Below are 15,527 nucleotides of genomic sequence, written 5' to 3' on the forward strand. Positions count from 1 at the left end.
CAGGTTCTCTGGTGTCTAATCTGGCCACAGTCTGTTCTGCCCCCACGATAAGCAATCTCCTGGCAGGATGAGGCACCCACAAAAACCATCCCTTATCTGCCCACATCTAGACTGAGTCACCCTGTCCCTAGCAATGTTGTTCGGGACACTGTGATACATGGATATACATAAATTCCTTTCCCTAGATCCTTAGCTTTGTTTCAGCTCCACAGAGAAGTCTTTTTAAGGAGACTCTTGGGGTGTTTCAGATGGGTGGCTTTGTAGTATATCTAAGTGCCTGGCATGACCTCAGGAATGCTCAATAAAGGTGGCTGAAAGGATGGATGGGTGGATGGATGGGGAGTTGGGAGAAGGGTGATGGATAGGTAGGTGGATGGATGAGTAGATGGATGGATGAATAGTGGGTGAATGGGTAGGTGGAGTATCGGTTTAGTTTGTTTCTTTGATTATTTGTTTTATGTTTTAATTTTTCTACACAGCATCCATTACGCCTTCCAAATATCACCTTTAGCAGAACTGCTTCTCCCCCACGGTATACAGTCTCAGTGGTACTGAAGACCAGGTGCCCTATCCTCCCCCAGCCAAAAAGCAAGCAAATGACACAAGCCTGGCTGGTCATCTGCCTCCCCAGGACTGTGAAGGTTGAGAAGTGGGTAGGAAGAATGGCTGGAGTACGATGATTTCAACAGTGGTACCCTGATGAGACTGGCAGGTATTACCTGCTGCCCCAACACCCAGAGCTTCTCTGGTTTCTTACCACTCTTGTTCTAAGTCAGGTTCTCCAATGTCTTATCCACTCCACAAGCTACTCAACTTCCCCCCCACCCGGTACATTACCTTCCTGCTTATGTTAGCCAAAGTTGTTTTCTGTATTTATAAACAATGAATCTTAAATGGCACAGACACCAAGATGAATGAGTGGATGAACAACAGATGGATGGTGGAGGAACGGTAGGGTGGAACAGAAGTGGATAAATGCAGCTCTGCCTCAGGAAGGACTTTATGAACTAAGTATTGAGTCCCGGGCCTTGGAAGGATGGGAGGGAGAGAAGGCACGATAACCCTTCAGCTTCACCGCGAGAGGAGTGATGTGAACTGAATTAGGGGCAACAGGACACCCACCCCCAAATCTCCTCCGGTACACTAGAATTCCTTTAGCCTTGTATCTTTTAACTGAGAAAGCCTTCCATTTCCTACATGAGGAAACCAAGGCCCACAAAGGGAAAATGATTCCCAAAAATCTCACTAGGTTTCAAGTGAGCTAGGACTAAAACTCGAGGTCCTAATTCCCAGTCCCTTCTGTTTTCACTGCTGAAAACTGCCTCTACAAGGAATGACTAAGGTGCAGAATTTCCAAATTCCATTTCAAGGAAATTCCCCAAGGGAACTTCCTCACCCAGGCTGGAGGTCCTCAAAAATGCCAATGCCTCAGGAAGTTCTCAGGTCCCTATAGTAACCTGAATGTTGTACAGGCATCTGTTCTGAGGGGGGCCGGTGGAGGGACTGAGGGAAGTGGCACACAGGAGAAGCAAGAGACTGGGGACCCCCATCCCTGAGAATGGATGCAGCAGGCAAGAAGGGGCTTCCCAAGGCCAGCTCAAAAAAGGGGCAGAATTCAGACCACAACCACAAGAGTCCTGTAAGATTCTGAAACTTGTGTCACTTCCTTTGTAAGCCTGTCTGTGACATTCTTTGAAAAAAGGGTCTGCATGATGGCTGCGGACACAGCCAGCAAGGGAAAAGGAGGGGAGTGGGGCGTATCTCACTCCACAGCCAAGCCCGGCGCAAGACAGAGTTCCAGTGAGGGACAGACTGTGGAGGCGAAGTCTCTGAAGTCCAATGCACAGAAGGTGGGAAAGCTTAGGGCAGGCCTGAGTCATCACCGATTTCTACACGTTTTCTTCCTAATAAGTGAAATAATGCCTACAGTGTCCAGCACGGTGCCTAATGACTAACGGAAAACACCGTCAACTCCCCCTCACCCACCCCCATGTCCCTTAACGCTGAACTGAGCTGAACACCCCTACTGGGAGGGGGAGACGTGGAGGGGAGAAGCACTGGAGCCTGGACATTTGGAGGAAGAAACGGAAGGAACGGTTACCCCCGTTCTTCTTGTGCCAGGAACGGTGCTGGACAGTTAACTGATTGGCACGTTTAATCCTCTGAGGTGTCCCTGGAGCTGGGCATTCTTTGCCCCACATCCAGAGAGGAAACCGAGGTTGTAGAACAGTTAATAGCTTGTCCAAAGCCATACAGAGAGGAGGTGATCTGTCTGACTTCTACCCCAGGTTTGTCCTTCTCCACCAGGCTTTCCCCTGGAGGTGGGGACAGTGGAAAGGAGGAGGCAGTTATACTCTGGGAGTAGGTGCAAAGAAAGGGGCCCCTTCTGACAAATGAGCAGAGGAAGACAAAAACAAAAAGCCGACTTGAAAGCATCAGGAGGATTAGGACTTGAGATCACCTGTCACTCAGCAACTCTGTAAGAACCAGTGTTTCTCCCTGGGCCCCACTCCCCGGGCTGCCCCATCCCCGAGGCATCTTGCGGTGGGCTCTTCCAGTGACCTGAGGCGATGAGCACATCAACGATCACACCACACGCGGTCTCCGGCTCGCAGAAAACAAGCGGGTGCACACAGACACTGTTCTGTGTGGTGGAGGTGAGAAGCAAGGGGGGAGGCCAAGCTGCAGCCCTCCAGCCTGAATGTGGTTGAAACTATAAAACAGTTGTCACGGTTAGTACCCCTGACCTGGTGAAATGCACAGGAGGTGACGGGGAGAGGAGGGGGAGGTGTAGAATAGAATCACACAGAACCAACCAGAGCCAGACCCAAAGCAAGGGCAAGGTGCAGCAGAAAGAGTCCTGGATAGGGGCCGGAATCCAGCCTCCAGCTGGGCAAGTCCTCCATGTTGCCCTACAGACCCTCCAACAGCACTGCCGGAGCAGCTCCCCCAGGCAGCGCCCTGTGGAGACAGGGCTGAGGGAGCAGCTACCTGGCTCCTGTGAGGAAACTGGGATTTGTATTTGTAAACAAGGACACAGGAGGGATGCAGCCAGGGAGCAACTCTCCAATTTGCAGATGGAAATAATCAAAGGAAATGACTTGGCCTCAGGCTTCCCTGGGATTCCCTGCTTTGGACATTTTTTTTTTTTTTTAAAGCAGCCAGAAAAACCAGAGCTGCGCCCCGCACCACCTCCCCCCCCCCCAAACACACACACATGGTTGTGTTGTGAGGGGAATTCCAGGTCTGAGAAAAACTTTGGAATCCAGAGGGAATGAGGTTTCACTTTCTTTGCCTGCCTTTGGTTTCCTAACGTCACCGTCACCGTGTGAAGCTGGGCAAGCAGCCAGTTGAGCTCAGGGAAAGAGGGAATGAAAGAGGAAAAGGGAGACTGGGCCAGGAGGGGGAGGGAGGGCTGTGCTAGGCAGAAGACAGCGTGTGTCTAACTGTAGCGAGGAATGTGCTCACATGCAGGAGGAGTGGGGGCTGATGACAACCAGCTCCGTGGACTCGAGAGGCCCGTCAATGAGCCTGTTGGGTCTGTGAACCTCATTCATGCAAAATCAGGTGTGTGTGTGTCTGCGTAGGCCTCCACATGTTTATGGAAAGCATTCACAGCTCTCACCAGATTCTTTGAACATTTTTTTAAATGTTGATTCATTTTTTTTAAATGTTTGTTTATTTTTAAGAGAGAGACAGAGCGCGAGCTGGGGAGGGGCAGAGAGAGGGAGGGAGACAGAATCCAAAGCAGACTCCAGGCTCTGAGCTGTCAGCACAGAGCCCAATGCGGGGCTCAAACCCATGAACCGTGAGATCATGACCTGAGCCGAAGTCGGACACAACCGACTGAGCCACCCAGGCACCCCTAATGTTTATGTTTATTCATTTTTCAGAGAGAGAGAGAGAGAGAGCACCCGCACACACATACACACACATACACACGAGTTGGGGAGGGGCAGAGAGCGAGGGAAACAGAATATGAAGCAGGCTCCAGACTCTGAGCCGTCAGCACAGAGCCTGAGGCAGGGCTCCAACCCATGAACCATGAGATCATGACCTGAGCTGAAGTCGGACACTTAACCGACTGAGCCACCCCGGCGCCCCACTCACCAGATTCTTAAAGGGCCCCATCGCCCAACACAGGTTGGAACCAATCTTTCACTTCACACATGAAGAAACTGAGGCCCAGAGAAGGTAAGCAATCTGCTCGAGGTCGGCCCTGATTAGCAATAGCACTGTGTGTGAATCTAGCAATCCGACTCTAAAGAGCACAGGTACTCACTTAAGATGCTACAAGAGGTTATTAAGACTAAACCAGCATGAATTCAGCGTCTATCACGTCCTAGAGTTTGGTGGAAAGCAGGGGGAGAATACAAAAATGACTAGAAATCAAAAATCGTAAGATGTTACTGTGTCCAGGGAGTTAAGAAAAGACCAGTGCCAAGGTGACTTACAATAAAGGAGGATATTTTTACTTGTTATTTTCACACACAGAGACACACACACACAGACACACACACACACACACACACACACACACACACACTCCAGAGGGCAGGTGTTTGACTTGCTCACCATGCTGTCTGCAGCATCTACAACAGTGCCTGGCTCACAGCAGTTCACAGGAACAGTTTACAGGTGAAGAAGGACTGACTGAGCAGGTGTAGACCAGACATACCGGCGGAAGGTGGGGGAAGGGCAGAGAGGGCTTCGTGATGTTTGTATCTCACCTTACAGTCTCCTAAGCACGTCCACAGTCATTACTCTCCTTGATCCTCTCAACTACCCGTGTGTGGGTTACACAGACAGGCGTCCCTAGTTTTCAGGAACATAAAATGCTGGGTGAATCATAAGGATAGTTGCCATTCGTTGAATACGCACCCTGCACCAGGTACCACACCATTTACTTTCCGTAGGCACTTTGATTTCCTCATGGAATCAGTACCTCAGAACCAAAGAATATACTGATTCCATGAGTCCAGATGTGATTTTGCACAGGAGGTAGTGAGGGGTAGAAATAGAATTGTAATTAAGGTCTTCCCCCTCTCTGTTCCCCACAATCCACTGGAACCACCAAAAGGAAAGAAACATACTCCTGACATACACATTGCCTATTCCTGCTCAGCAACACAACACCCTACCCACCCACCCACCCATTCCCACTACCTTTTACACACAAACACACACACACACACACACACACACACACACACACACACACCACCAGAAAGGGTCATCAGGATATAAAGATGAGGATCATATTAGTCCATCTCTGGTTTCCCCTCACTTCTTACCTCAGCTAGTGTCCCAACTCAGCATATTTGGTATCCAGGAAAATACTTTGCTTTCTTCCTCAAAAAGGGAAACTGAGATCAGAAAAAGGAAACAGAAATGGAACTCACATGGAAAAACTGAACCTTAGCAGAAGTTTTAGGATTTCTCTAGAAATAGTGCAGTGTGATAGAAAGTCTAAGACTTGGGTTCAATGTCGAGTTCTACCACTTCAGACTATGTGACCTTAAGCACGTCACTTAACCTCTCTAAGCCTCCATTGACCCATCTGCTTCAAAATACACAGTTTCTGTGATAAAGCTCACTAATCATATCACTTGGGAGCCTGATCTACACTTTAAAAAGCCTGAAGTATAGAATATCCCAAAGGGACTGCCATTTTCTTACTCTTAATAATAACCTGATAATAATAGCTAATGTTATTAAGTACTTAATGTGTCAGGCATTGTACTAAGAGCTTTACAAGCATGAACACATTTATGGGAACTTAACTGTCTCAACAGCTGTGGAAGGGACCATAATTATCATCCCTGGTTTATAGATGAGGAAACTAAAACCAGAGAGATAACGTAATTTGCCAAAGACTGTCTAAAAAATGGGAAAAATACCAAAGCCCCTGCTCTTGGCCACCAGGCTACACAGCCCCCCCCCCCCACCACATGTTTGGTAACTAAGGGAACTATGTGAGGGGAACAATTAAAACAGGCAGACCAGGGGCGCCTGGGTGGCTTGGTCGGTTAAGCGTCCGACTTTGGCTCAGGTCATGATCTCACGGTCCGTGAGTTCGAGCCCCGCGTCGGGCTCTGTGCTGACAGCTCAGAGCCTGGAGCCTGTTTCAGATTCTGTGTCTCCCTCTCTCTCTGCTCCTCCCCTGTTCATGCTCTCTCTCTGTCTCAAAAATAAATAAACATTAAAAAAATTTAAAAAAAACAAACAAACAAGCAGACCATTTGTATGTAGATAGATGAATGTTTCCAAAGTACTTGCAATGGGTTTCTTTAAATGAGATGGCCACATTTTTCAAAACTGTTTCTATTATAACCTAGTTCATGAGTCATGAGGAAGGAAGGAGAGGCTTCCTATGACAAGCTTAGAGTAGCACCTGGCACCAACTTGGGATGCAGTAACTGTTAGTGGCCTGATATGAGGCAGTGGAAAAGACTGGAGTCTGGTCATCAGAAGCACCCAGGTTCAATCCCACTAATCAGCCATGTGACTTTGAGGACCTTAATGACCTCTTCTATAAAATGAGAATAACCACCCTTCCTCAAAGTCACTGTGAGGAAGAAATGAGGTAAGGTCATTCCCTTTTGGGTGATTCAGTCACCCTCAGATACCAAGTGACATATGTCACAAGAGCTAGCAAGAAAACATTCTAGAAGGTTGCATTTCTTAAGTTACACTTTTTTAAAATGTGTTTGCTTTTGTCATTGTTTATAGACAATTTTCTCTTAGATAATTCAGATGTCAACTTGTCACTATTCTGAATTATCCAAATCAGGAATTGATGAAGATTTGATCTACCCAAGTCTTTGGAATGGAGTAAGGACCCTATCTCTAATCAAGACCACTTCATGGATTCAGTTCAAGAATGCCCCCCCCCCCAACCACTAAGATTTTCACGTAAGCAGTACTGAGTAGGCAGAGCACTGACACAGGAACCAGGGCACCCAGGTTCTGATCCCATCGTTCATTGGCTGTGTGTTCTTAGCAAGTTACTTCTCCTCCCCTCTGCAATTGAAGAACATGGAAGAAATAATCCCTAGGGTCCTCTGCAGCTTTCAAATTCTGTAACTTTTGTACCGAAGAAGACCTTAAGGAACGAGATGGGATCCCAGAATTTACAGATGAATGTCTTCATCTGTAAAATGGGGGAAATGGGCACAATGAGAGTAAATGAATTGACACCTGTAAAGCCTTTAGAATAGTGGCTAGCTTCCTTTGGGGCTATATGTCAGAGAACCCTCCCCTTCCCAATCAAGCACTTTATAAATAACACCCTTCCATGGATGAGAGGGGAAATACAGATCTGTAATGCAAGAGCAATTAACTTTGAAAGCAACCAAATAAACACCCAGTTGTTTCAAATCCGTCCTAACTGCCCTCTTCTGACCCCAAGGAAGCAGTGTCCTGACCTTTGATGAGGATCCCTACCCTAGAAGAGGAAGCTGAGGATGCCATCAAAGAAAGAGGTTTTCCACCACAAATGCCTATACTAGCTCTTCTGGACAGCAAATGGAGGTTTGCCCTGGAGGGCGGTTCTGGAGGAACCAATGAGCTCACTCTGGATCAGAGACAGTGAGGAGAAGAGAGAGCGAGCCTCAAATTTCCGGAGCCTATTTCAGTTTTCTTTTCCGTTTTGTGCAATTTCACTTATGATATCAACCAGTGTGTGGCTACTGTTTTGGAAACTCCCCTTGGGGTGGTGCCCCCTCTACTGGCCTGACTATAAAGGGCCAGTCTGAGCTGCAGAGAATCCCTGCAGAGGATTCTGAGACAGCGGGTGGATCTCCCGCAGCCTCCACCCAGAAAGAACCATGAAGGTCTCCCCAGCTGCCTTTGCAGTCCTCCTCACTGCTGCTGCTTTCTGCGCTCCTGCCTCTGCATCCCCATGTAAGTCAAGTCCTGACCACTGCAGCCCCTGGGGCTAGACCTTTAGATTGGCCCAGACTTTGCCCTCTTTTCAACTGCAGTATTTATGCTGTCTGAACCCTATGATTTACATTCCTATATACTGCTTTACACAGTAAAAGATCTATTGTCCCTGATAGATCTCTAAGCCACTTCATGGCAGGGACCCTCTGCTCAACTTTTCCGTCCTCAAGGTCTACATCCAAGACCTTCGAGTGCTGAGTGTGGACTGATGCCAGAGGTATAAGCAGTCAGAGGTAGCCTAAACTGACCTCAAAACACAGCTAACTCATGCCTATCACCAGCAGGGTTTCTAAGAAACTTCTAAGCATTAGTAAAACCTTCCTGGGACAGTCATATTGTCCCCATTTCATAGATGGAAAAAGTGGGACTTGGGAGAGGATTTTTTAAAAATCTGGTACGGATCAATTATTAGGCTGATTGTTCTATATACCACATAATTTAATATTTGAGGCTACTATTTGAGTGGCTGAGCTTGACTTACAGATGGGGAAACAGAGGCCCAGAGGAGTTAAGTAACTTGCCTGAGGTCACACAGCTACGAAGTGGGGAAACTGGTGTTCAAATCCAGTTCTACCTGGCCCTTAAACACTCCTACTCTACTGGGAAATGGCAACTGACCCTTTCCAGGGTCATCCTGAATTAACGGACCAAGAAAAAGTCCTCCTTCTCTGTTCAGAGCCCTTTTTACCATGCCTCAGCCAGAAGCTCCCAGGATGCAATACATATGTTCAGGCCCCTCTTAGGGGGTGAGGCTGAGCCATGAAGTGTGAGTTTTGGAAACCTCCCTCTACCCCACCGTAGCTCTCAAAGAAAGCAACTTGTGAATCCATTGAGGATCCCAGGAGGGCAAGAATAAGGGCAAAGTTCCCAAGACAAGCCAGGAGGAAGCCCAGCATGTCCGCAGAACTGAAGGCAGGGGGTTATGGTGCAGAGGGAGGGGTCCAAGCAAGACTCAAGGATTAGATAAGGGATTGCAGAGATCTTCTCAGTTCTCTGTTGGAATCCCCACTCTGCTACTATGTGCCCATGGCCAAGTGACCGTAGCTCTCCGAGCCTCAGTTTCAACCAAAGGAGGGTAAAAGTCTACCCAAGATAACGTACCCAGCACAATACCCCATGTGCAACAGCAATGAACACAAGGGTCTCCTTTCTTTCTCCTCCCAGACGCCTCGGACACCACCCCCTGTTGCTTTGCCTACCTCTCCCACCCACTGCCGCTCACCCACCTCCAGGAGTATTTCTACACCAGCAGCAAGTGTTCCATGCCAGCAGTCGTGTGAGTCTCAGCCCTGTGGACCCTTTGGGGGGGTGGGGGGTGAGGAAGGGACACCTTTTGTCCCACAGCCAGTCCCCCACAGGAGCCCTCTAAGAGGATGCCCTATCCACTCCCACCCATCCTCCAGCTGCCCAAATAGCCATAGCTCCTCCCTCTGAGGCTTCAGACCCCCCCTTGCTATCACACAGAATTAGACAAGGGGTCCCCAGGGGGTCCTCCCCACTCTGATGCCCTGGATCAGGTCTCTGATCCTTAGAGACGTGACTTTTACTTTAACGTGATCTACAATGTTCCTGCGTGGAGAAAAGATCAATGTGGCCATCCCTCTCCAATTAAGAACCCCACATTCCCCCATATCTCACACCCAATCAAGTCCACCTACAACCTCAGAGGATCTAGGGAGGAGAGGTCAGAGGTCAGGATCCTAGTTAGAGTGTATTTAAAAAAAAATTATCAGTTGGTGAAGAAATAATGACATGAGATTCTCCTTTTTTTTTTAATTTTTTAAAAAAAATTTTTTTAATGTTTATTTATTTTTGAGACAGAGAGAGACAGAGCATGAACAGGGGAGGGTCAGAGAAAGAGGGAGACACAGAATCTGAAACAGGCTCTGGGCTCCGAGCTGTCAGCACAGAGCCCGATGCGGGGCTCGAACTCACGGACCGCGAGATCATGACCTGGGCTGAAGTCAGACGCTCAACTGACTGAGCCACCCAGGCGCCCCGAGATTTTCCTTTAAATGAAAACTAATACATTAAAAAAAAATTAATCCCTACTACCTAGAAGTGCCTGCTGTGTATCAAATGTCTTTGTGTGTTCTCTATTTCATGGTAACAACTCTGTTAGGTATGCATAATTTTCTCCATGTTTCAGACAATGAAACTGAGACCCAGGGAGGTTTGGGGACTTGCCCAAGGTTGCAAAGTAAGTGAGGGATAGAGACTGTCTTTGGAGCCTCCTCTTTCTACTATAGAAAGGTCAATAGTTGCTTTTGAAATTTAAGATGAGGGGCGCCTGGGTGGCTCAGTCAGTTAAGTGTCTGACTCTTGATTTCGGCTCCAGTTCGGCTCCAGTTCCAGTTATCACAGTTCGTAAGTTCGAGCCCCACATCAGGCTCTGTGCTGACCGTGCAAAGCCTGCTTGGGATTCTCTCTCTCCCTCTCTCTCTGCCCCTCCCCCACTTGTACCTTCTCTCTCTCTCTCTCAACATAAATACATAAAGTAAAAAAAAAAAAGAGACTTAAGATAATAGAGACTTAAAGAACGCAAATGGGGCAATCATGAACTTTCCTATATAACGGTGAAGTTTTTTAATCCAAAAACTCCTGGGACACTTGCAAAACTATAGGTATTCAGCATTGCCTTTAGTTCTGGTGCATCCTTTGAAGTCAGTGGTAATATTTAGCACTACTAATTTTATTTCTGAAGGCAAATATTTTTCAAAAGAAAACAATCCTTCTTTGAGCACCTGTTATGGGCAGCTAGAGATTAATAAAGCATCATCGCTGCCCTCATGGGACTCAGTCTAATCCGAGGCAAAGACAGATGCAAAATGACTAGAGCAACCCTGAATAAAAACATTACAAAAGGAGAGCAGGAGCACATCCAACCTTGGGGTTGGAAGAAGGGACAAGTTTGCTGCAGAAGGTGCTGTTTGAGAAAAGCCTGAGGGACTGGGTACACTAGGCAGAGCGAATGTCGCCAAGACTCTCCTTTGGTTGACGCAGCATCCCTGTGTAGGAAAGCACTGGGACCTTGAGTGTCAGCACAATTATGCCAAAGCATCAGATCGAGTGTGAAGTGAGCTGGAAAGTCAGGTCCAGATAAGAAGCTGTTATGCTCATCCACACGAGCGGTACTGAGGCTGAACGGGACATGAAGGGAAGGGAAGGAGACAAGGGCTGAGTCGGCAAGCCCCGCCAGGTGATGTAAGGTCAGGAGCAAGGATGACAGGGGGGTTAAGGGTGACATGAAGGTTTTGACCCAGATGGCTGGAGAAGTGTGGAGCCCCCTGAAGTCTCAAGGAAGAGCTGTTTAAAGAGGAAAGAGCCAAGGTGGCAGCACAAAAACCCTGTGGCGATGTCCAGCACGGAGTGTGAGAAGGGGGGTTGGGAGCTAGGAAACAGTGCTGGCGCTAGAGATAGGGCTTTTTTTTTTTTTTTTAAATGTTTATTTTTGAGAGAGAGAGACAGAGTGCAAGTGGGGGAGGGGCAGAGAAAGATGGAGACACATGGGGCCTGAACCCATGAACCTTGAAATCATGACCTGAGCTGAAGTCGGACACTCAACCGACTGAGCCACCCAGTCACCCCGGAATTTTTTTATATAGGAGGAAAGGGTCTCTTGATACTAGAGTGGCAATCTATAGCAGAGTCTTGGTGAGCACTGGCTCCAGAGCTAGTCAGTCTTTGTTAGAGTCCCAGCTCTGCCCCTAGGCAGTTGCAGGAGCTTGCATCCATCAGTTAACCTCTCTGAGCCTACATTTCTTCATCTGCAAAGTGGAGTGAAATAGGAGTTCTTCCCTCACTGGGTCAAAGTGAGAATAATGAAATGAAAAACGATATTAGAATATTCCCTGGCACACAGTTGTACCTGATATGTGTTAACTGCTCTTCCTCCTCCAAATATATGATTATATACATAGAAGTGACAAGTAAAACTTGATGAGTGAATGCAATTCGTTCACTAACTCATTCAATAAACATCCATTAAGCCCTAGGCCCAGCGACTTGGGGCAGAAAAAACATAGAGGGGCGCCAGGGTGGCTCAGTTGGTTAAGCGTCTGACTCTTGACTTCAACTCAGGTCATGATCTCAAGGTTTGTGGCGTTCAGGGCCCATATTGGACTCTGTGATGATGGTGCAGAGCCTGCTTTGGGATTCCCTCTCTCTCCCTCCCTCTCTGCCCCTCCCCTACTCATGTTTGCTCTCTCTCTCTCAAAATAAATAAACATTAAAAAAAAAAACAACAGGGCACCTGGGTGGCTCAGTCAGTTAAGTGTCAGATGCCAGCTCAGGTCATGAGCTCACAGTTCATGAGTTTGAGCCCTGCATTGGGCTCTCCACTGTCAGCACAGAGACCACCTCAGATCCTCTGTCTCCCTCTCTCTCTGTCCTTCCCCCACTCTCTCTCAAAAATAAATAAAAACATTAAACACACACACAGAAAAGGGCAGCAATTTTGAGAACACCTGTTCTCAACGGGCAGGTGAAGGTGGTTGCTCCCAAGAGAACAAGCAGAAAGGCAGGAGGGAAATCAGGCAAGTAGGGGGTCCCCAAAATGGGGGCAGGGAGAGAAACTTGGCCAGGAGGAGTTGTTCTTCAGTCTCACATTCTTTAGGAGGAAACGGAGGCCTGAGAAACAAACCCTCACCCCAGATATTTGTTTCCTGCCCTTTTGATTTCCTGGCCACAGGCTAAGGGGGCTGAGGCCAGAGGATAGCAAGTCTACAGGATTTCCTGTCTGACTTCTGGCTGAACAACGGCAGGGTCTTGGTCTGGCTCCCTCAGCACCCAAATCAGAAAACAAACACTAGGAGGCACGAGAGCCCACAATATTCTGTTCCCCACCCCGCCTCTGCACACTAGAGCAGAAGAAAGAGAGATGGTCAAGGGGCTCTGAGTCTCAGAAAAGGAGAGGCAGCTTCCTTGAGAGCAAGCACTATCCAGGACAGAACCTAAAAAGAAACCAAGAAATCCTCGTTCCCACCAGACAACCTAAGCCTTCACTTTGAAAACATTTGGCCTCATAATGTTTGGAGAAAGGTCCAAGTAGACAGGGCTGGCCCAAAAGGAACATGTTAATTGGCACAGCACCGCTATCCAGGCCATGGTTTCCACCCCTGCACCCCTCCCCTGCTCCCCATAGAACCAGTATCCCAGCAAACAGATGAGACAGGCAGCTGGACCAAGCCCCAGCCCCACAGGCTTTGATACCTCCAATGCATGCTGTCAATACCTGTAGAGATAAGGCCTCTCACATGCTATCAACACCTGCAGAGATAAGGCCTCTCGCTCTCAGAGGCCTCTGCATTCTGGCCAGTTAACTGGTAGAAGTGCTTTGACTCTGGCAATATCTGGGGACCTTCAACCTCTGTGAGCACGATGCCCAGTACAAGGACCTTTGGTGTCATGTTGGTCTGATCCATCCTAAAGAAGAGGTCCCATAACATTCCAATAATAATACATGTGTGGTATTCCAAAACTCCCACACACTAAGTTTCATGACAACAGTGCAAAGTAGGAATTATCTCTACTTATATATTTTTAAGTTTATTTATTTATTTGGCGGCGGGGAGGGAGAGAGAGAATCCCAAGCAGGCTCTGCGCTATCAGCATAGAACCCAACTCAGGGTTCAATCTCATAAACTGTGAGATCATGACCTGAGCCAATATCAAGAGTCTGAAGCTTAACTGACTGTGCCACCCAGGTGCCCCTCTCTATGTATTTTAGAGGTAAACAAATAGATTCAGAGGCCTTAAGTTATTTGCCAGGTTAAGTGGTAAAATCCAGACTCAGGTTCATGTCCTTTCATTCACCCCCACATGCGGAGATGTACTCATTTGTTGAGTATCTACCCTGTGCCACACACTGTGTTATCTAAAGAAAAATCACGTTTACCACTTCTTATGTCTCACCTACTCAACCGTCACTCAGTTCCTAGAAGACACCTCTTTGCTCTACATCTAGAGCACCCAGCACAGGGTCTGAGACAAAGAAGTTCAGAGAAAAGGCTAGTGGTTGACCAGCTCAACCCTGGACCCCTCAGACTCCATATCCCCTTAGCTCTCCAGGCTGCATATGTTTGTGTGGGAGTTAAAATGCACACAGATATGCTTCTGGCTTGGAGCCATATGACCCAAGAGAAAAGGAAACATCCTTTCCTTAAAAGCTACAAATCCAATCTCATCCACCCCAGTACCATTATCCCCAAACCTGGCTGTCCGGGTGCTGACCAGGTTTCATCCTGTTCTCTTCTCCCACAGCTTTGTCACCCGGAGGAAGCGCCAGGTGTGTGCCAACCCACAGAAGAAATGGGTGCGGGACTACATCAACTCTTTGGAGATGAACTAGGATGGAGGGCGCCTAGAACCTGAACTTGTGCAAAGTTTCCTGCTGCTTCTTGTTTATGTCCTAACTAGCTTGGGAAAGTCCCCACCCACCCCTACTCCCACTCCCTCCTGGGAGGGTGCATACTCCACCACTAAGCAGCAATTATAAAAGCCTCCTCCATCTAAAGCTTCCAAGAGTTCCTGAGACTCTGCCTTATGCGCAGAAAGTCTCTTGGCTCTGAGCTTCAGGCTGCAGCTCTGCCATCAGAAAGGAAGTCAGCATGTCTCTGGAGGCAAAGAAGGGAGAAAGACTGGGCTTCCTGTGGCCAAATCTCCCCTCGCAGCCCCTTCGCTGCGAAGGGCTGACTGGCAAATGTGAGAAATCAGCTTTCCATTAAAATTCTCGTCGCAAGTTACCAAGCAGGCTCCTGGTTTGATTTTCAACATTTGACACTGAATTTAGTGGCCATGTCTTTTAGTGACTTTTAACACACTTTTTTTGTCTTCAAGTATTTCTTTCTTAGGAGTTCAGATCAAATCTTTGTAGAATATTTCATAGTTTGGATCTGCCTGATCGTTTCCTCATAATTAGATCCAGGTTAAATATTTTGAGCAGGGACACCGCATGGGTGCCGCTGTCTTAGTGCAGCACATCAGGGTACATGTCAGCTTACTGGTGGTCATGTGGAGTCTCATGGGCTTACTGGTGGTGATGTTGAGTCTGATGGCTTGGCGGCTCATGTTTTCTTGCCATAGCCAGCTCCCTGCTGTGTGCCAGGCACTATGCCAGGCATGGGGGGGGGGCGGTTGCGGAGGGGTGGAGAGTGGAGAGGTGAATGAGCCACAAGCCACAATCTTTACCTTTAGGCAGATTAAATGTATGATACACACCTAAAAGGAAGCAATTGTTCAAAAGGCTGTGGTCACACTGGGGTGGCGGTGGTGGAGGGGAAGGATACCACTGAAGGAGGTGAGGAGGGGGGCCCAGGCAGACAAAAGAGACTTCAGAGATGAGATAACCTTTAAATGAAATTGGAAAGATTGGAGGAACAGTTTAGCAGGTAGGAAAGGAAAGGACTTGCAGGTAGAGCGAACAACATATGCAAAAGTAGGAGGTCTGGAAGGTAGCTCATCATGACACAGACAAAAGCCCAGTCTCTTGCTGCCAAGGAGGGAGGTGCGTATATAAAAGGGGCTTTCCCGTTCCTGCCATTTTCCTGGTGACTAGTCCTAAGAACCACCCCTGCCCCTCA

The 15,527-nt window shown here is 47.9% G+C and overlaps 1 protein-coding gene across 1 annotated transcript; it reads left to right on the top strand.

Annotated features, from left to right (window-relative positions):
* Window positions 1-7,751: 7,751 nt before the first annotated feature.
* Window positions 7,752-14,430, top strand: CCL5 (C-C motif chemokine ligand 5). The gene is made up of 3 exons (XM_019423978.2): window positions 7,752-7,905; window positions 9,112-9,223; window positions 14,209-14,430. Exons 1-3 carry the CDS (start codon window positions 7,830-7,832, stop codon window positions 14,294-14,296), a joined length of 276 nt encoding a protein of 91 aa, XP_019279523.1. The 5' UTR covers window positions 7,752-7,829; the 3' UTR covers window positions 14,297-14,430.
* Window positions 14,431-15,527: the final 1,097 nt, after the last annotated feature.

The sequence above is a fragment of the Panthera pardus genome, unplaced genomic scaffold, assembly GCF_024362965.1.
Source record: "Panthera pardus isolate Hobbes unplaced genomic scaffold, ASM2436296v1 HiC_scaffold_3, whole genome shotgun sequence".
In the NCBI taxonomy this organism is placed as follows: Eukaryota; Metazoa; Chordata; class Mammalia; order Carnivora; family Felidae; genus Panthera; species Panthera pardus.

What these genes read in the sequence shown, in the direction of transcription:
- CCL5 (XM_019423978.2), top strand. Translation starts at nt 7,830, where the DNA reads ATGAAGGTCTCCCCAGCTGCCTTTGCAGTCCTCCTCACTGCTGCTGCT. An exon ending in TCCTGCCTCTGCATCCCCAT is followed by an intron (nt 7,906 to 9,111) that starts GTAAGTCAAGTC and finishes TTCTCCTCCCAG; the next exon opens with ACGCCTCGGACACCACCCCC. An exon ending in TGTTCCATGCCAGCAGTCGT is followed by an intron (nt 9,224 to 14,208) that starts GTGAGTCTCAGC and finishes CTTCTCCCACAG; the next exon opens with CTTTGTCACCCGGAGGAAGC.